The following is a 22,770-nucleotide window of genomic DNA, read 5'->3' as shown; positions in this document are numbered from 1 at the left end:
ACATTTCAGTGTGGTGAAACATCACAAGGTTTCACTCTCTTTTTATGTTGTACCACTATGGAAACTAATTTATTCCCATTATATATTCTTTAAAATTGTAATGGAAATAAAATGTTGCTGTCAATAATAATAAACTATTGTATAGGTAAAACAATTTTACAAAATCCCTCATTCAAATGTTTCTTTCCAAAATCTGCATCATTTCTGTGGAAAGCGCAGTAAATTATTGTTAGAAAGTTAGAATCTTATAATTTAAGCAAAGCAGCTACTGTTCAGCTTCAGCTACAGCTACAGCTAAGGTGCCAACATTCACAAAGAGTAACTGTACAAGAATTAATACATGATGAGTTAACTATACAGTATACATTAAAATTAGGTTTAGCATTGCACTTCCCTATAGATAAACACATATAAATAACCCTGACAATTAAAAAATACCTGCAATTTGTTTCTGAAAAGCTGAACTGTAAAAGGATGCCACATTGATGCCTCATGCAGCTTAACAGTAAAGTGAAGGTTAAATTTAGATTGTCTTTCGTAATGATCAACCATTTTAATTTTGTTAGAATATCTTATTCACATAAAATAAGCAAACACTCTTTTCTGCACTAATTGTTTTTCAATTGAGAGCATGTTAAATAGTTGAGCAGTCTTTGGTTAAAAATAGAACCTAAAGGTTTAAGTTCAGAAGTGTCAAGATATTTAAATGTCAATGTTTGTGTTTACCGGAGAAATTCATTATTGTTGTGAATTTATTATCAAAAGTATTTAATTATGGATGACAAAAATTTAACACGTGCCTAACAGTATTAAGATATTTTTAAAATCTTTGTTAAAACATAAAGTATTAATAGGTATAATAGATCATTTTGTGCACATTAGCATAAACACTTTTTTCAAAAATAATGGTAGTGATAAGCATCTGTAAGTAGTTTATAGCACAATTTTGAGGTTCTTTTGTGTATATCTTGCTGGTGTATTAGGATAGACTTTCCTATTAATTTTATAGGGATACAATGAAAAATGAGAGAAAATGTAAATGTAATACTTTCATTCAAACTTTATCATTGGATACACATTGCTATTGTAATGCTTTGGTCTTTAACAAAACCTAATTCTGTTTCACGAATGTCTGCTGAAAATCTTATTACCGGTAATTAAAAGCTTGTAATAGTATCCATCCATCCATCCATCCATCCATCCATCCATCCATCCATCCATCCATCCATCCATCCATCCATCCATCCATCCATCCATCCTCTTCCGCTTATCCGAGGTCAGGTCACGGGGGCAGCAGCTTGAGCAGAGATGCCCAGACTTCCCTCTCCCCGGCCACTTCTTCTAGCTCTTCTGGGGGAATCCCAAGGCGTTCCCAGGCCAGCCGGGAGACATAGTCCCTCCAGCGTGTCTTGGGTCTTCCCCGGGGCCTCCTCCCAGTTGGATGTGCCCGGAACACCTCACAAGGGAGGCATCCAGGAAGCATTCTGATCAGATGCCGAGCCACCTCATCTGACTCCTCTTGATGCGGAGGAGCAGCAGCTCTACTCTGAGCCCCTCCAGGATGATTGAGCTTCTCACCCTATCTTTAAGGGAGAGCCCAGACACCCTGTGGAGAAAACTCATTTCAGCTGAAGGGGATGGAGCCTGAGCTAGTGCGCGAGGTCGAGAGGTTCCGGCTAGATATAGTCGGGCTCACCTCGACGCACAGCTTGGACTCTGGAACCAATCTCCTTGAGAGGGGCTAGACTCTCTACCACTCTGGAGTTGCCCCCGGTGAGAGGCGCCGAGCGGGTGTGGGCATACTTAATGCTTGTAATAGTAAGAATTTTTTAATTTCTACAAAAGCTTGATGTAATCGGAATGGTTTTGTTTGCATTACTTTTCCAACTGTGTAAATCCTATTAAACAGATCTTACTGGAGAGGAGAGGTGCAAAACTAGATCCTTGAGACCAATTATATTTGTTGCGGATTGTAAATTCCAGTTTGTCTAGGTGAGATTTTTGGATAAGGTAAAGTGGAGTTTGTTTTCCTCAGTCAATATATATGTAGCAGTTGAATGTAAAACTCTGTAAAAGTTGATGTTTGGATTCATCTACTGTAACTAAGCGAATGTTCTATACACACACATGCACACACACATACATACACGAGGTTTATGGTAAAATGTAAGTAATCAGTGTAGACCTCATGTTTTCCATTTGATACATGCGTTGTCCATTTGGGCTGGTATAATAATGCACATCTGATCCCTTTTCCTTATGGTGACCTTTTCTTTTTTGGATAGGGCCACTCTTTTTTCTACTTCCTCTTGGCATTGCTTGTTGAACTCAACCACTCTTATAGTCAAATTGTTTTGGTGAGAAAATGGCGCTAGTCACTACCACATTGGTTCAGTTTGGTTTAAGGACTCTAATCTAATCGTGTTCCCGACGCATACATTGATTTGTCATTAATTTCACTCATTCATTGCCCACCTCGTAACGTTATCAGTCATTAGCATTATAGCTATAAACCTTGTTCATGTAGCCCAAGCGAGTCCAAGAAAGTTACTATCATGCTACTGTTGCCGACATGTAATATCGGGCAACAGAGTAGCCAATAAGCCCAATTTTCTTATTTTTAGACCCTTAGTTGGTATTCTTATTATCGTCATTTTTTTATTTTTTTGAACCCTTTCTACAACTTTTGCACAATTTTAAATTTACCATCCTAAACCTAGCAGCCAGGTAGACACATAAATGCACAGACATTTGTCCTTTCATTAAGGCAGATATATACATGTACATACATAGTATTCATGCTGTATACTGTGTGTACTTTTTATTTACTTATTGTTAATAATATTAGGAATTAGACAGTTAGAATTTCTTTGTACTGTGTACACATAATAATAAATTTGGCTTGACTTTTACATCCTAGATACATATCTGCCTTTTAAAATTCAGTATGTCATGCATCTAAAATATATAAAGAAAGATACAGCCAAAGATATATTGAGTGACATATCAAATTTGTTTGTCGTATTTATAGCAAGGATTATTTCTTGACTTGTGTTCTTCCATGCGTTTCAGTTCTGCAATACCAAGTACTAGATGCAGTACATGTTTAATAAGAATTCAGTTTCAGCAGACATCTTCACTACGGCTTTAATTACTTCCAAAACTCTTGAGAACACTGCCAACAATTTTCAAAATTCTTTGACACGTGTTAGATTCAGATGATAGACAGTGCAGCAACAAATATCCTCATAAGTGCTAAAATATCTTCTGAGTGAGAAAGTGTTACATAAAAAAAAATCCATATTGTATATATGTTTGTGTGTGTGTGTGTGTGTGTGTGTGTGTGTGCGTGTGTGTATGTATATATATATATATATATATATATACTGTAAGATGACGCTATATACCACCCGACCCAACACAGACTGGACACGGGAGGCACGTGTAAAATAAACAGACTTTTCTTTTTCTTCGTCTGTGGGCTACGCCTTCCCCGTACCCACAGACACAACACAGTCCCAAGCACAGAAGTAACAAAGCACAAAAGCACTTTTTCTCTTCCTCTCGGCACCACCACTCCTCCTCAGCAAGCTTTGTCCTCCTCCCACCCAACTCTGGCCGCTGAGTGGTGGTTGCTAGCTCCTTTTATAGTTCACCCGGAAGTGCTCCAGGTGCTTGATCATCGAGTTCCGGCTGCACTTGCAGGTGTGATGAATATGCTGCCCACACAGGCTCAGGAGTCCCAAACACAGCACCCCCTGGCAGTGCCTGCAGGACCCAACAGGGCTGCACCCAACTACAATTCCCAGGGAGCCCTGCAGGAACCCGAGGCACTGCTCCATCCCAGGAAGGCGGCCATCTAGCAACCAGGGGGAGGTATTGCAGTGTCCAGGGCTGCTCCCCATGAATATAGTGTGCAGGGGTGTCCCGGCTAGGCATGGACGCCAGCTGCCTGCCACTATATATATATATATATATATATATATATATTGTGAAGGATTGCCGGCTTTCTACTCCGGCCCTCACCCCCAGGCCACCAGGAGGAGCTCTCCCAGCAGCGTGGACGTGCCCCGAGTTCCAGCAGGGCCTCATGGACTATGTAGTTTTTATACACAGCCCTGCTGGATACCTTGGGGGCCACCGGGAGTCGCTGTAAGGGGGCTCATGGACTCTTATGTACCCTATAACCCGGGAGTACGTCACGGTCACGTGACAGGAAGGAACGACGTGCTCCCGGGGTGAAGAAAAGGACTGTTTACCCTGACTCGGAAGGGAAAAGGAACTGTGGACTGATTGGACAGAAACACTTCCGGGTCAGGGAATATAAAAGGACGATGGGAAATCCCAGATGTTGCGCTGAGCTGGGTGGAAGGGTGGCAACGCGTCTGGGAGTGGAGGATTGATTATTGTGTATTGTTTATTGATTAGTGATATGAGTATTGTGGAGTGGAGGGTGCTTTGTGCACATTATTGTCTAAATAAAAGAAATATTTGGACTTTTACCTGGTGTCTGACATCTAGTCTGAGGGTTCAAGGGGTCACGGAGCCCTTAATCTATCACAATATATATAAAGCTACATGTCCCTGATTGTCTCACTGATTGACTGACAAGAAAGTCTTGGTTACTTGCAGACAAATTAAAGAAAAAAAATATTTCACTAATGGATCAATCTCATGGCTCTCGCACTAAAAATAAAAATCAGCCTCACTGAAAATTAATGCAATTGTGGAATAAATTGGAGAAAACCATGAGGATGTTTCCCATTTATATGAGTGCCAGTCTACAGTGGATGCAAAATAAAGCAGATGGTAGTGAGTTTGACTGCAAGTGAGGTGCATCATAGTTCAGTCCCACCTCTGTTTTTTCCTATGTTTTTAAAATCTATTTTGCATGTTTTTTTATTAATTCACCAATTTGTTTTATCTTGCACAATTATAAGTGATCACTTCACTTTGAAAATAAATTGTTAGCATTCTATACATCCATCCATCCATTTTCCAACCCGCTGAATCCAAACACAGGGTCATGGGGGTCTGCTGGAGCCAATCCCAGCCAACACAGGGCACAAGGCAGGAACTTATCCCGGGCAGGGTGCCAACCCACCGCAGGCACACACAAACACACCAAGCACACACTAGGGCCAATTTAGAATCGCCAATCCACCTAACCTGCATGTCTTTGGACTGTGGGAGGAAACCGGAGCGCCTGGAGGAAACCCATGCAGACACGGGGAGAACATGCAAACTCTACGCAGGGAGGACCCAGGAAGCGAACCCAGGTCTCCTAACTGCGAGGCAGCAGCGCTACCACTGCGCCACCGTGCCGCCCCATTCTATACATTTTGCTGTTTTTATACCATACATACTGTTATGATAACTGTGTAATTCACTCCATGAGAACACAAACTGTCTTGCAATGTGCAAGCTTTAATTATTAGTAGTTTCATCCACACAATAACTCTTAGCTGTACTCCAGAATATGCAAGAGTATACAATTTTCCCTTGGATTTTGCATGCCTTAGTGATCTAACTTAATTGCATAGAATAATCCTTCTATTTATGTCTTTCTGTTTAGTAAACTTGTTAATGTCAGGTATGTTATTTGTCTTTGAAATGTTTTACCTGAATGTGGTTCCTTTTGAACCTGTAATGGAAAAAAGCAGGTTCAGAAAAGGGAGGGAATTAAAAAAATTACCTGCCATGTTACTATTTAAACAAAATTATTGAAATGCATTTAAAAGTCTGTTAGTTTCTAAAGTACCCAGCAATTACTCCCTAATTCTATAAGTATTTGTTTTCCTGTGCTGATTATAAAATGGTTGCTGAACATGGGATGCCAGCATTAATACGTTAAGGAAAACTAGTGAAATGAAATTAAATATTTTCACAGTCATTTAGTAACTATAATGTTCATAATTTATATAATACTTACATGAGACAGAAGATATTATATATGTTATAGTAATCTTATTGGTAGGTCCTCAATGCTTGAACATATACTTTGTCACAAACTCGACAAAGAGCCATTGCAAGGTTTGGGGCAGCCGTCCGTATATTATTTCCTGGCTACAAAATTGAATAAAGTGATAGCACTGATATGCACAAATCGGAGTCCAAAACAGAACTGAGAGGATAGGGGAAAGGTGGCAGCTTTTAAAGGCCAGTATAGGAAGTGACCTCAAAGGGACCGGAACCAGAAGGGTCTTCATCCATAGGCTCGGGCCCAGAAATGACATCAGAGGGGCCAGAACCGGAAGGGTCTTCATCCATAGGCTCGGACCCGGAAGTGACGTCAAATGGGTCGACACCAGATTTGACGTCATCAGGGCCAGGCAGAATTTCTCCAGAACGGTCTGCAGAAAAGCGAGATAAAGAGTCAGTGCACTCTGCCACATCCCGGTCTGGCTCAGAATTACTCTCGTTCAAGCCCTTTAGCTGCCTCCTATGCACACGTGTGTGACAACCTGTATAATCCTTTGTTTTTTTAAAAGACAAAATTGCATTCATTAAATAGGAAATAAAATACACTGCAGGAATACATAACTGCAGATTAGGATGTAAATTAAGTTAAGATTGTTACGTTTGATTCCTTCTTGACCAATATCTGCAGAACACTCCACTTGCCATAGGTCAAAAGAGCACAAATGTCAAGACAGGCCCCTAGTGGGTAGTCTAACCAGCTCAAATGAATCAAGTCAACATTCTAGTGTGAGGTAGTAGGTACGTTGTAGTGGATGCGCTGCATATGGTTATTGTATCCAAGTTCATAGAAAACTCAGACTTGCATCGCTGATACTATTTTGATTCCAAACAGAAATGCTATTTACACTGTTTTTTATAGCTATGCCACAATAATAACTACTTGGGTGTACAAGATATCATGATGCAAAGGTTAAGGGCAATCTCATTTAAATTTGTACAGATGTTTCTGAAAAACTGGGACAGTCTTGCATAAGACTTTAACCCTCAGCCCCATGACAGGCACCAAAGGTACAGGAATATGAAGCTTAATTCATGGACCTTGTTACATACTGTACAAGAACAGGATTTTGCTTTCACTTCAGCTTGTTGAATTTGACAGGTTGGAACTATGCCTTGTTGCAAGACTTCCCTTTTAAAAAACTTTACTACCATATGGTAACTGTTTCCAACTGAATTGAATTATTCATGATAGGAAAATAAAGGCTACTGAATAAAATAATGGACTATAGAAAATAAAAACTAATCATACAACTATTTACCTATCACTGCACCTATTTCATCCAATTCAAGCCTTCACTTCATTTCCATTTTGGCAGTAACAAAAAGAGGAGAGGAATCGGTCCAGGACATTGCACCAGTTGAATCCTGGCCATGCTTAACCAGGCACACATCTACTCACTGGGAACCTATTCGGAGTCAGAAATTAACTGTTGGAAAAGTTTTAGTATACATAGAAAACCCACACAGATATAAGGAGAATGTGTAAATACATACGCAGTATTTGGTATGAGATGAAAACTGCTGCACCTTGGTATCACCACAAAAAGACAGTTTACAGGTCAAAAAAATAAATGAATTGTGTGACTTAGGTAAAGTGTAGAGTGAAAGAACTATGTGAATAATGGAATTTCTTCATTTTCACAAATAGGGAATTTGTAGCAAGCCAATGATTGAAGTCATTGTAAAGTTATTCAGACCATCAAGTGTCAATTTTTAAAGGACATACATATATTAAAATACTGGTGCTTAATTATTGAGAATATTAAGTCTATAAAGATGTTTCACTTGTCTATGTAATGCCAAGACTCTGGAATCCTGCAGGAGCTGCTGAAATCTTAATGCAGTGGCTGTGCGTGCCATGGTCTGCCAGCAGAGGTCAAGACAATATTAAACAACAATGAATACTGCCCAGTGATAACTAGTTTAAAGGATGCAAGTAAATCAGTCATGTAAAAGCCAGCAGCATAGCTATGAGAAGTGAGCAAGTTGTAGAGAGAGATCTCACAGTGTGACAAGAAGCATTGATTCTAATCCTTGCTTTTCTCATAGAAACATTAGCCTTTCATGAAAGTCATGTGAAAGAGTTATATAATCCGCTACTTAGACACTCACACAAAACTGTACAATTATGAAAGGCAACAATAAAAATTATCTGGTAAAGATAATTATCTGGTAATAGACATCTTTGTCCTTCCTTCCATGTAAAATGATATAAACTCCACATTTAAATTTAGCAGTGAACATACTTAATAACATTCACAAATGTGTTTGTTTTCTGAGCTCAAAATTGCAATGTGACTGGTTTTGGAATCGAATCCAGGTTCTTATAATTGTGAGAAATAATCCAACTATTGTACCAACATATATGAAGTCAATCAAATGCTTAAAATCAGTGTTCGTCACTAGGTCACATTTTACAAATGACCCACACTCTGACCCTTTTAGGCTAACATTTCTGTATATCTCTCGAATAGCCTTGGATTTCAATCACAGCTTATAACTTTAGAAGCAATATCTGGAGTAATACTAGATAGGATAAAAAGTGCTATGAAGAACCAGTTGTAATATCTTGTACCAAACTACTTGAACGAAGGCTTATTCTGTTCAAAGGAAGAATGACAATCTAACCTTCTCTGAAATTGGAAAAAAAACTAATTCTCTTTGCAGGAATCTGTTCAGAACTTTTTCAGAAGATGGCAAGAATTCATTAATGTAATCTTAAATAAATCATGTCAGGCCTGTGCCCAACCTTTTCATTTTACTTGCTGTTTTATCCTGTACAAAGAACCGTTTTAGATGGGCTTCTGTAGTCATAAAGCTCTCTTGTTCCAGTGTCTGATTTTTTTTTTTTGGAAGTATACTGTTGTACCAACTATGCTATTGTTGGTATCCTATGCAGTCTCATGCTTTTCTGATTTATATTGTAGCTGCGTTTGACGAAGGTTTCCAAATGGTTCAAAATAGTTCAACTCTAGCTACCAGATAGGCATTCTGGCACTAGTATGACTCACTGTACAAAAAAAAAAACTCCACAGTCCAAATGTCTTCATTTTTAAAGAATTTAGTGAAATCAAACTGTTCACCAAGAAAATAGAGAAAAAAGCTGATAATACACACAAAAAAGATAGGGGAAAAAGAGAAACTTAGGATATTCTGCTTAAATATCTAGGGTACATTTCTTAAGGTTTCTATGTAACATTCAATGTAACATTCTCTGTAGCATTCTATGCAATCGTCAGAAAACTATATACCTTTAATATCTACCTGTCTAACCATTCATGTTTCTTTCTAGCTGTTTAACTTCAGTCTAAGGGCTATTCTACTGTCGCACAGAGTTAAAATCAAGAACATTCCATTTTTCTGTATCTTATATGGGGTTAAACTGAATCTTCCATTATCTGTGTTAAGCTACAGTACATTATCTTCAAGTTCAAGCTAAGCAGACTAAGGAAAATTTACCAATAACATTAACTTAAAGAATTTGTTTCTCACAGGGTGGTGGTCCCTCTTTGTGTTTTTAGCAACCCTATACACTAAAATTTGCAGAGTGGGCAGGGTTTTATGGGATAGTATTTGGATATGCAGGATATAATGCAGTATGCTAGAAAATGCTGCCAGTACGCAATTGCAAAAAAATTTAGAAGAACCACTACTCTGTACTGGTGGATACTGGCCCATTTGAAGCCCTGATTTTCACTAGTTTAAGTTTGTTTTGTTTCCAAATAAAAGGAATTAAAACAAACAAGTAAATACATAAAATCAAGTGTGGGGAGTCCAGGATTCTTTTTATTTTTATTTTTTATTTTTAATGGCTGATTAAACACAGTATAGTTTTTGTGTTTATGATTTTATTTTAATATGGTATCTTATTTTATTTGCTTTGCAGAGCCAAGTTACATCACCATTGGACCTCCAGCTTGTGAACTGATTGAAAATTGTACATTGACAGAGAAAGACTGCATGTATGGGTTCCATCTAGACCAAAATGGCTGTCGAACTTGTCAGTGTGAAACACGTAAGTAAACCCTTACTTTATACCTCAATTTTGGAGAGATGGAGCATACCGGAGACTCCTTCTTTTATAGTCACAATAGCAGTATTAGTAAAATAAGATTACTTTTCTATGACTTTGAAAAACACATCTCATTTGCAGTACTGATTAACTCACATGCTCACCATCAGCTCAGCTCAGCTCAATTTTAAATTTATTATCCTATATAGGGAAATTCATTTGGTTTGTGACTCAACAAAGACTTACATAGAAGTCTTTTTGAATATGATGCCACAAGCTTGGCACACCTATCCTTGGCCAGTTTCGCCCATTCCTCTTTGCAGCACCTCTCAAGCTCCATCAGGTTGGATGGGAAGCGTCGGTGCACAGCCATTTTAAGATCTCTCCAGAGATGTTCAATCAGATTCAAGTCTGGGCTCTGGCTGGGCCACTCAAGGACATTCACAGAGTTGTCCTGAAGCCACTCCTTTGATATCTTGGCTGCGTGCTTAGGGTCGTTGTCCTGCTGAAAGATGAACCGTCGCCCCAGTCTGAGGTCAAGAGCGCTCTGGAGCAGGTTTTCATCCAGGATGTCTCTGTACATTGCTGCAGTCATCTTTCCTTTATCCTGACTAGTCTCCCAGTCCCTGCCACTGAAAAACATCCCCACAGCATGATGCTGCCACCACCATGCTTCACTGTAGGGATGGTATTGGCCTGGTGATGAGCGGTGCCTAGTTTCCTCCAAACGTGACGCCGGGCATTCACACCAAAGAGTTCAATCTTTGTCTCATCAGAACAGAGAATTTTCTTTCTCATGGTCTGAGAGTCCTTCAGCTTTGTAATAACCAAGTCCTCATATCAGGCACTATTGATTAATTTCATTCATCAATCTTCAAACACACAATCCACTTTAGACCCACCTATTCCAGAGCTTGTCTCAGCAGTGTTAGATATAGAAGACTAGAATCAGTCCTGGATGTGGTGGATGGCTATGTTAGATTCAACAGATAACATAACATACACATCTTTAGGATGTGGGTGGAAAACTGTAGTGTGTATTGAACAACCCATATTAACTCAAAACCAATGTGTACATGATGCTGTGTAAGGATCTAACCACTCTAGCATATTATCTTGTGCAAGTAGTATGTAGTACTCTCTTCTTCCATATTCTTTCCAAGTCATCACAAATAATGATTCACACTGAACTTAGGCAATATAAATGGAATTTGTGGAACTTATCTCTTATGAACATTGACAGCTATGGTTTATGTGAAGTCAAAGTGCAGTAAACTATCAGTTCAAAAAGAATCTATCATGTTGTCTTGTTAAAATAATTTTGGTAAAGCATTACTATGCACATGGAATACATCTGTTATTAAAATAATGTATGTTCGGAAGAAAGATTTTCGAGTATCCAGTGTATATGAGACATAACACTAAATCGAAACTGAGAAAACTAACAATGGAAATAAGAAAACAGGGAAAGTAAAAAAAAACTAATTTTATAAAGTGTGATTTCAGTTCTTCCAGAAATGTAGAAGTCTTTCCTTTTTTATTAAGCTTCAGGGATATCAGTCTGTCCAGTTAGGAAGCATAAGCAATTGAGAATCAACTTCACCTGCTTTGGTGCAAATGAAAAAGACAAGAGGTTCACTGGTGGTGGCCATAGACAATTGCTCTCTCCATATTCTTCCTGTCTCATTCTTCTCTAGTTTTGCATTTTTCTAGTGTCCTTTTCACTATTTGTAGCACAAGGCAGTATATGCAATTGCAATTGTAGTCCATAGGTGCTGTCGCAATAAGGTTTTGCTCTTGAGACTGTGCTGGGAGACATAGCAAACCTTCTTGAGAAGGCACATATGAACCAATATTTACCATTATAATATAGTTTCATCGACAGAGAGACTCATAGTGATTTCTGTTATTCCTTATTGGCAGTATTTCTTTGTGTGGAGAAAACTGGAGCTGCACAGTTTCTTATGCATGCTGATCAGTGATCAGGGATACAGAATGATGAGAATATTACTGCTTCACAAATAACTGATTTTTTGTGCCGGGGTGGGCATTTTAAATATAAACTAAAGTTTACAAAAATTGGCTCATGTTTCCATTGTATGCTATTCTAAAAAAGTATTCTGACAAGTAATACCTTTTTTATTTTTTCTAATCAAGTTTGCACTTAAGGTAAGATATTTTCGTGTATGCGAAATCCATGGACTAAGGCTGACTTTCTCCTGAGACTGAATTCTCTTGCAATCTCATGCCTTGCAAGTAAATAACAGTAAATGCGCTGGGTATGTATTAGTCCTTTCTAATACTAACACAGGAGATTGCACGCTTAATCAGTAGTATGTGCATCTGATCATGTGTGTGTGGTGTGTGTGCGTTTTTTGGAGCTGTTTAACTATTAGAAGAGTTAAACACTGGCTATTTGTGTAGCAGGAATATTCTCTTCATTCAGATCCCTAATCACTGTTCAACATTAGGAAGAAACAGCACAACTCCACTTTTTTCCTCCATAAAGAGGCTCGTCTTTTCAGCAAACTGGACTCATATCCTTCCTGACGTAGATAGCCCTTTAATGAAATTCTGCCAATAAGGAAGACCAGAATCACCGTGTGGCTTTCAGTTAATGATAAAGAAACGTTTTATGAGGTGAACAAATGGCAGGTACTGAGCCAGCGATCAATGCTTTTTGATAACTTGACTTTTGAGAAAAATCTGTCATGAAAAGGACAAAAGGAAGCAAGTGGGGCGGGCGCAGCAAGCCAGGCAAGATGGAGCAGGGCAAGGAGGCAGGTATCTGTGCAAGAGTTTTAAATAATGAAAGAAAAATAGTGCTTTGGAATCGAGGACCCCCAACCAACACGGCTCACAAAATAAAACGTGACTGACAGGCATATGCTTCTTGTATGAAATATGTACAAAAATGACAATAATGATGAAGCAGTGATACAACTGTTCTATTCAAACCAATATATATATGTGAATCGACCTTGTGGGCTTTTAACCCTTGAAAAAACAACGCTGGAATCAAGAAAAAGGTTTGGGGACCGTTCCCGTATATTGCCCTAAGACAATATATGAAAAAAAAAGATCAAAGTCTTTTTAAATTACAAGAATATTTAACAGTCTTTACTTTGTGAAAATGGTGGATTTATACAAAAAGGATTATGGGAACAGGAAATGGTTGGCGTTAGGAACAAGGAACCGGAAGTGATGTGATCTGGATGAGCCGGAAGTGATGTCATTGAGGGTGGCCGGAAGTGACGTTGCTCTGGCCATTTTTATACCCGGAAGTGGAGGCAATTATTTTTCTTCTGGCTTTCTGTGGAAAGAAGAGATCCAGGTAAGTACCACGTGACCAACTCATATCTCGCGGTAGTTTACTCACCTTTAGGCTCTTTGACTGCCTCCTAATTGCACATGTGTGACATGACCCCCCCCCCCCCCCCTCAGCCCAGACCCATCGGGTGGGGCAACCTTCACCGAGAGGTCGTGGACACAGGAGAGAGCATCCACGTTGGCCTGCAAGGAACCTCTACGATAAATGACACTAAAACAATAAGGCTGTAGATCCAAAAACCACCTAGTGACGCGTGGATTCGACTCTTGATGAAGGGCCATCCACTGTAAAGCGGCATGATCCATCACCAGAGTAAATTCATGCCCCAAGAGATAGTACCTTAAGGACGTTATAGCTCACTTAATCGCCAAGGCTTTCCTCTCCACCGCGGCATACTTGGTCTCCCAATCCAGCAGTTTCCGGCTGAGGTACATAATGGGGTGTTCAGCACCGTCGACGCATTGGCTCAACACAGCACCCAATCCTGTGGCCGATGCGTCGGTCTGGAGGATGAAAGGAAGAGAAAAAGTAGGAGATCGTAAAATAGGTGCCGAAGTAGGGGCCAACTTTAAGTCACCGAATGCTTTATCAGCTGAATCATCCCATACTACTTTTGAAGATGCTTGTTTCCTTGTGAGATTCGATAAGGGCGCAGCAATTTCGGAGAAATGAGGTACAAAACGATGATAGTAACCTGCCAACCCCAAAAAAGCCTGTACTTGTCTCTTATTTATCGGACGGGGCCAATCAATGGTGGAATCTACTTTGCTACATTGTGGTTTAACAATGTCCCCACCCACTAGGTAGCCTGAATATTTGGCTTCACGTAACCCAAAAAAACATTTCTTAGGATTAATACGAAGCCCTGCTGACACTAGTGTGGAGAGCACTGTTTTAACCTGCACTACATGGTCCTTCCATGTGCCGGAATAAATGACAACGTCATCCAGGTAGGCGGCACTAAATGAATTGTGGGGCCGTAACAGTGTATCTACCAGACGTTGGAAGGTAGCTGGTGCCCCGTGCAAACCAAAAGGAAGGACCCTGTATTGCCAATGTCCACTTGGGGTACTAAATGCGTTTTTTTCTTTAGCGGAGGCCATTAAGGGAATTTGCCAATACCCTTTCGTCATGTCAAGAGTAGTTAGGAATTGTGCGTTCCCCAGTCGATCGAGTAAGTCATCCACTCGCGGCATGGGATACGCATCAAATTTAGAGACCTGATTAAGATGATGGAAGTCGTTGCAAAACCTCCATGACCCATCAGGCTTAGGAACCAGGATGATTGGAGTAGACCAAGGGCTATAGCTCTCTTCAATAACCCCTAATTCCAGCATTCGCCTAATTTCCAACTCTACTTCCGCTTTCTTTGCCTCCGGGAGTCTATAGGGCTTCTCCCTGACAATCACACCAGGGTCAGTAATGATGTCATGAACAATCAGCTCAGTACATCCAGGAATCTTATCCACAACTTTGGGGACAGACAAGATGGCTTGTTTGAGATCTTGTCTTTGTTCAGATGTCAAGTCGGGATCGAAATTAAGGTGGGGTTGAGACATAAACAATGAACAAGGCTGGCCGGAGGAGGGATCAGGTTCCCTATCCTTCCACAGTTTCAGCAAATGAATATGATATACTCGCTTGGTCGGTCGACGATTGGGTTGTTTAACCAAATAATCGACTAGACCTTTTCTTTCCTTAATTTCATAGGGACCCTGCCAATGGGCTAATAATTTGGAATGTGAAGTTGGGACGAGTGCCATTACACGATCACCCGGGACAAATTCCTGGATGGTGGTGTTGCGGTTATAATAACGCGACTGTGCTACTTGTGCCTTTTCCAAATTCTCTTTTAGAATGGGCCTAATTTTTTCCAATCTATCGCGTAATTGCGTGATATATTCAAGACCTCCTCTTCCCAACCTTCTTTTAACATATCCAATAAACCTTTGGGTTGTCTTCCATATAATAATTCAAAAGGGAAGAAACCCGTAGAGGCCTGTGGGACTTCCCGGTATGCAAACAAAATGAGAGGAAGTAACTGATCCCAGTTTCTTCCATCCTCGTTAACTACTTTGCGTAACATCTGCTTTAATGTTTGATTAAAACGCTCTACCAGCCCGTCAGTTTGTGGATGGTAGACTGACGTTTTTTAGATGTTTTATACGGAGTAATTTAGCCACCTCCCTGAACGTCTCCAAAGTGAAGGGAGTCCCTTGATCCGTTAGAACTTCTTTGGGGATCCCCACACGAGCGAATATCCCTACAAGTTCCCGTGCGATATTCTTTGTATTAGCTGAGCGCAACGGAACAGCTTCGGGGAATCGAGTGGCATAATCCACTAGGACTAAAATATATTTAAAGCCCTTTACCAAGGGTTCTAAAGGTCCTATGAGATCAACTCCTACTCGTTCAAATGGGATATCAATAAGGGGAAAAGAAACTAGAGGAGCTCGGGTCCGCCTTGGAATCTGGTGAAGTTGACACTCCAGACATGAAGCACAAAATCGTCTGACCTCCTCATTAATTCCCGGCCAATAAAATTGGAGCTTTATTCTCTCCAAAGTTTTGTCGAAGCCTAAATGGGCTCCCAGAAGGTGAGCATGCGCTAACACACACTTTTCGCCAAAAAGTGCATGGGATTAGCAGCAATGCTCGCACTGTATAACCCTCGGCAGATACTATAGCATTCCTTGCAAATTTTAAAGAATCATCATTCCACTGTTCTCGTTTAAACGAGGAAGGTGTTACCAAAATCTGAGACGATAAATCTTGTATTGAGTCTTTATCAACCTCAATGGGCAGAGTTACTGCCTCTACGTTCTCTCCGTTAGCTGTACTAGTTCCTGCAGAGGACGCTGGGACATCAAATTCTTCACACTGGGTACCCGTATGGGTCTGTGCTACTGAGGGACACGGTGTGGAGGCAGTCGGAGCATCATTCTCCATGACTAAACCTAAATTCCTTTTTGGTACAGTAACGTTATTACCGCTATTGATTTTATTCCAATCTCTACCCAATATGACTGGAAAAGCCATGGCCATCCCAACTACGTTGTGATTTACTGAAACCACACATCAGGCTGTTTTGTAATACCGGATGTCCCCATGAATACATTTCGGACTAGTTTTTATTTTAGTCCATTGTTGCAGTAAAATGAAACGGGCAGCAACAATAGAAATGTTACTCCCGGAATCAAACATCGCCCTTACTTTCCTACTGTTTATAATAACTGCACCTGTATATGGGAGAGATAACGGGTTAGTCACCGTGGCACAATACCTTTCCCCCTTCACCAATGAACAATCCATGGGCTCCGAGGTAGAGTTTGGGGACAGGTGACCAAGCTCCCCACACTTGAAACAGCGAGGGGGGTTGATCGGTCTGTCTCGTTTTCGAACGGTAGGCACGGGAGATTGCCGGGTGGGCTCAGGGACTGCCCCACGTGCCTGTTGGGTGTGACGAGAAAACCGTTCTGATCGCCCCAATTTACAAGCGGCCCAGTGGCGCTCTGCAATCTTGATCAGTGTGTCCATGTCCTCGTAGTTATGTTTTCGGACATGCTGGGCGATCTGGTCAGAGAGGGCATGCACGAAGGTTTCACAGGCCAGTAGTTCGGCCATTTTGTGAGAACTATTTATATCTGGCCTTAACCAGCGACACACTTTGCCCCAAGCTTCGAAAGCCTGGGTTCTCAATGGCCTCTCAGGGTCAAATTGCCACTCCCTCCATTCATTCGCCTGCTGTTCCGCTGATATGCCGTAGCGCTTGAACACTTCAAGTTTTAGAGCATCATAATTGGCAGCCTGCTCCTCAGTTAAATCATAGTAGGCTCTCTGCGCCACCCCCTTCAGGTAGGGAGCCAGTAGGTATGCCCACTCCGACCTTGGCCATGCATTCCGCTTAGCGGTACACTCAAAAATAAAAAAATACATCTCAATGTCGTCATCTTCTGTTAAATTTGTTGATTGTGTAGGAAGTGACCGAGCGGCCTCCGTTCGTACTGATACGGCTGCACGGGCCTCAACTTCAGCTAGCTGTGTCCTGGTCTCACCCATCTGTACTTTTAGCGTGCAGAGTTCGCCATAATGGTAGACAGCACAGTGTTCAGATCCTGTTCTTCTGTCATTTTTTAAAGAAAAAAAGAACAATCCTTGTCGACTGCGCCAATTGTGGGCTTTTAACCCTTGAAAAAACAATGCTGGAATCAAGAAAAAGGTTTGGGGACCATCCCCATATATTGCCCTAAGACAATAAATGAAAAAAAAACGATCAAAGTCTTTTTAAATTACAAGAACATTTGACAGTCTTTACTTTGTGAAAATGGTGGATTTATACAAAAAGGATTATGGGAACAGGAAATGGTTGGTGTTAGGAACAGGAACCGGAAGTGATGTGATCTGGATGAGCCGGAAGTGATGTCGTTGAGGATGACCGGAAGTGACGTTGTTCCGGCCATTTTTATACAAGTGGAGGCAATTATTTTTCTTTTGGCTTTCTGTGGAAAGAAGAGATCTAGGTAAGTACCACGTGACCAACTCATATCTCGCGATAGTTTACTCAACTTTAGGCTCTTTGACTGCCTCCTAATCGCACGTGTGTGACAACCTATATATCCAAATGGATTTATCTCAGCCATTATATATATCTGAATGGATATATCTGAACCGATGTATATATTTAAACAGATCTATTTAAACCAATGTATTTCAACCAATATATAGTGATGGACGGCCTGGGCCCATGCCCGGCCGGGACGCCCCTTTTATGTATGAGCCAGGGGAGCAAGCATGGGCTGCACAGTACCTCCCCAGGACCACTTGGTGGCAGCCCCCCTGGGTGACTGTGGTGCCTCAGACACCTGCAGGGCTCCATTGGAGATGGAGTTCTCCACAGCCCTGTTGGGATCCGGGATGGCCACCAGGAGGCGCTGCAGGGGTTCCTGGGCCCGTCTGGGCCATAGTTCAGCCACACCTGGAGGTGCAATCGGAGGCAGGTGGTCAAGCACCTGAAGCACTTCCGGGTGTACTATAAAAGGGGCCAACATCCACCACTCCAGGAGACTGAGTCAGGAGGGGGAGGACAACGCTTGCCGGGAGTAGTGGTGGTGCGAAGAGTAGTGTGTGTTTTGCTTTGGTTGGTGTTTTTGGGTCTGTGTACTGCCTGTGTACTTTTCCTGAATGGCTCCTTGTAATATCAGTATGTATGTGTATGTTTGTATATATACTGTATATACTGTATATATATATATATATATATACATACATACACACACATAAATTACAAGTCTAAAGTTTTAGAACACCTCAGTTTTACCAACTAATTAAATGAGACAACCATGTGGAACAGTAATGGTGGAAACTACAAGTATGTATGTGTGTGTGTTTGACAGGGCAAATGGCAGTAAGAAAGCCATTCCTTAAAAGCCGAAATAGGGCCTTGAAATACTGGCTGTGGAGTACTGCAAACTGGAGAAAGTCTCCTCTTCACAGCAGAAACTGAGACTTGCTTTTTTCAACCACTGTTAAGCTGTGCTTGAAGCTGTTGTGCTGTGAGGCACCTATTACATGAGTTGGTGACCTTCAGAAACTTGTCTTCTGATTGGGTTGTGACTTTGGGTCTGCCAGATCTCTTCCTGTCCGAATTTCTTCCAGTTTCCAATTGTCTTTGGATTGTGAAGGACACCGTACTCACTGACACTTTGATTATTTTTTTGCAATTTCTCTAAATGAAAGCCTTACACTAATAAGAGTAATAATACTCTGTCTCATTTCATTTGTTAATTGCCATTATTGTGAAAATTTAGCATGACAAATGGTCCCTGAAATCCTTCCATATGCTGGCACATTCATTTGGATATAGTGAAGTTTGTTAAATGTAGAAGTATATAATATAATTATAAACAGTCAATACTTTACAAAAGGCAATTAGGTGAAATTCACTGATGGATGAATGAATAGATTACCCTAATCAGTAGCTCAGTTACACATAATCACATTTACTTTCCCATTCATCCATCCAGCCCGAACCTTGCTTAGTTTAGTTCAGGATTATGAAAACTGAAGCCTATTCTAGTAGTACTGGGCACAGAACTTTAGTTAAGTTTGGACATAATGCCAGTCCATCATAAGGCACACATATTAACATCTTCTCACACATACAAAGCCAATTTATTTTTGTCAATCAAACTAATATGTAAATCAGTGGGAAACAGGAACAAAGCCAGATAATTTAGAGGGATCCGCACACAGACACAAAATCTGAAACTAGTTGCTGGGTCCATGAGTTAGCAGTGAGAAACAAAAGAGAAAAATTCTAGAGCAATATAAATTTGCTGAATAATCTAACATGCACGGGTGTGTGAAGAAATGAATGTACCCACACAGATACAAAGAACGCTATGCCCTACTCCTTGTTAAAACGTACTGTATACTAAAATTAAAAAAAAATTAAAAAGTGTGCATTATGACATCTGTTTCATTGTAACCTATAGCAGGGCCTCTTATGACTATGGATAAATTTAGTTTTGTAAACATTTTTTTTTGTCCTCTCTTCTTCTGTAATGCACTGATCTATGCTATGCTTCTCTTACTTTTCTATGCCATAAATGTCTCTTTGACAACAAATAATCAACTCATTTTACAATATCACTTCATTTAAACTTGTAATATTATAATTGATGCATGAAAGAACAGACAGACTTTCAGCATTATATACAAAATATATAAAGCAACTTTAATTTTAAGGGTTATTATTGACTCACTGTTCACATCTCTTTTCTCTTAAAATGTCTGAAGCTGTTTTAATATCAATCATTTCTTTATTTTTAAGTTTGACTCCTTTCAGTATTACATTATGGAGTTTTAAATAGCTAGTTGCCTCTTTTTGTTACTTTAAATGTGCAGTGAACATGTACTGGAAGACTGTACCATTATTTTGTGTTCATCTACTCTCAGATCTTCTACATTTCTGCTAGATGTTCTTGTGGTCCCTGGCCAACCCCTGTGTCTAACCTCTCTCTTTTAGAAGAGGGTCTTGCTCCAATGTGCTCTAGCTGTTTTCACTTCCAGGGTACCATACGTGACCAGATTTACATCAAACCCCACTCCAACCAAAGTCCAGAGGAAAGGAAGATAAAAGGATCACAATCAAACTGCACCAGCAAAAGGAAAACAAAAAGCAGTGCTGAAAGTTTTGGGGCAATAGCAAACCAGAATTTTAACAATACAATATACATAGTCCTAATTTCATTTGACTTCCTTGAAGCATTGCTAATCTCAAACACAAATATTTAAGGTGAATTAAATTATAGGTGGAGGATAGGCAAATGTGCTGAGTAACAAGCTCAATAACCTACTAGTGAGAAGCAAAAATGTCCTTGGTTTCTAGTGTACCAAGAACGAATAATTTATTTTGATCATGGTTAGTTGATCAAAGTTCGCTGATGACACTGCTACCGTGGGGTGCATCAGGAGTGGGCAGGAGGAGGAGTATAGGGACCTAATCAATGACTTTGTTAAATGGTGCGACTCAAACCACCTACAACTGAACACCAGCAAATCCAAGGAGCTGGTGGTGGATTTTAGGAGGCCCAGACCCCTCATGGACCCCGTGATCATCAAAGGTGACTGTGTGCAGATGGTGCAGACCTATAAATATCTGGGAGTGCAGCTGGATGATAAATTAGACTGGACTGCCAATACTGATACTCTGTGCAAGAAAGGACAGAGCCGACTATACTTCCTTAGAAGGCTGGCGTCCTTCAACATCTGCAATAAGATGCTGCAGATGTTCTATCAGACAGTTGTGGCGAGCGCCCTCTTCTATGCGGTGGTTTGCTGGGGAGGCAATATTAAGAAGAAAGACGCCTCACGCCTGGACAAACTGGTGAGGAAGGCAGGCTCTATTGTTGGCATGGAGCTGGACAGTTTGACATCTGTGGCAGAGCGAAGGGCGCTCAGCAGGCTCCTATCAATTATGGAGAATCCACTGCATTCACTAAATAGTATCATTTCCAGACAGAAGAGCAGCTTCAGCGACAGACTGCTGTCACTGTCCTGCTCCTCTAACAGATTGAGGAGATCGTTCCTCCCCCAAACTATGCAACTCTTCAATTCCACCCGGGGGGAGTAAACGTTAACATTTAACGTCATACAAAGTTATTGTCTGTTTTTCACCTGCATTATTATCAATCTTTAATTTAATATTATTTATTGTATCAGTATGCTGCTGCTGGAGAATGTGAGTTTCCCATTGGGATTAATAAAGTATCTATCTATCTATCTATCTATCTATCTATCTATCTATCTATCTATCTATCTATCTATCTATCTATCTATCTATCTATCTATCTATCTATCTATCTATCTATCTATCTATCTATCTATCTATCTATCTATCTGGTTAAGCAGTAGCACAGAGAGCTGTAAAGAAAGGGATATTTTACACAATACAGTAGTGGAATATTTAAAGCAAGACAAGATAATATGTGGCATTTAGTATATGAGATCAAAAAATAAATAAAAGGTCAGAAAAGCAGTAGCAAAACATGTGGAAGAAAAGTGTCAGGATTAGCAAAGAGACATACTTTGCAAAAAGAATCTTCCATGAGGCTTGTCAGGAGACATTTACGAATTCTGAATTGGGTATAGTAGTAGTTGGGATTTTTGCAGCAGTATCTAACATGGGAGAATAAAGTATTCCATAGGGAAGAACACAGAAAGAAAAGACGTTTGGATCAAAAAGAAATCAAGGGGGTGGTAGGGGGAAAGAACAAGAACAAGACTCAGAGTACCTTGGGTGATTCAGTAGAGAAGCAGTTAGAGAGAGCGTGCATGTACTGATCATTGATCGCAGTTGTAGGCAGAAAAAGAAAGCCATGCTAGGAAATTTAAAATTAGTTTGTCAGAAGTGGAACATCATGAGTTCTGACCTATCCATCTAATCCCTGGTTACACTAGTCCTAGAGGAACACACTAGAGGAAAATACACAGGACCATTCACCTATTGAAAGTGCAAGTTTGTGGAATATAGGGAGAATATAGCATGTTTTCGACAGTGCGAAAAGGTTTTCAACACAGTGTCATACATTGATTGTATATGACAAGATAGGTCACAAAGAGAGCTTTTAGAGCTTAGGCTTTAGAGGGATGAGGAGAATACCGTGCTGAGAAAGTGAGGAGGAAAGGGATGATTCTGTAGTGAGCCAGAGGGGTTTGTGGGGGAAAAGGCTAAAGCCAAGACCATATACAGTAGCACTGACAGTGCTTCAGTAAATAGCCTGGTATATATTACTGATGACTCCAAACCTTTTTCATAAGCTATGCATTCTAACTCCATACCTTTGATTGTCTAACTGTATCTAATGTTTTTAGATTTTTATTTACATTAAATTTAATTTACAATCAATATTTAATTTATATCAAGACCTTTTTTCATTTTTTT

At 40.3% G+C, this 22,770-nt stretch overlaps 1 protein-coding gene across 1 annotated transcript in view; it reads left to right on the top strand.

The window, feature by feature from the left end:
• The window catches only part of crim1 (cysteine rich transmembrane BMP regulator 1 (chordin-like)), a 907,432-nt gene that overhangs the window by 674,239 nt on the left and 210,423 nt on the right, over positions 1–22,770 (top strand). The window contains exon 8 of the mRNA XM_051925587.1: positions 9,869–9,997. Coding sequence (XP_051781547.1) covers positions 9,869–9,997 — 129 coding nt within the window. The remainder of the gene's footprint in view (positions 1–9,868; positions 9,998–22,770) is intronic.

Source organism: Erpetoichthys calabaricus, chromosome 3, assembly GCF_900747795.2.
Source record: "Erpetoichthys calabaricus chromosome 3, fErpCal1.3, whole genome shotgun sequence".
NCBI classification, from domain to species: domain Eukaryota; kingdom Metazoa; phylum Chordata; class Cladistia; order Polypteriformes; family Polypteridae; genus Erpetoichthys; species Erpetoichthys calabaricus.
The sequence above is the reverse complement of the archived record's forward strand: the minus strand, read 5'-3'. Positions and strand labels throughout refer to the sequence as shown.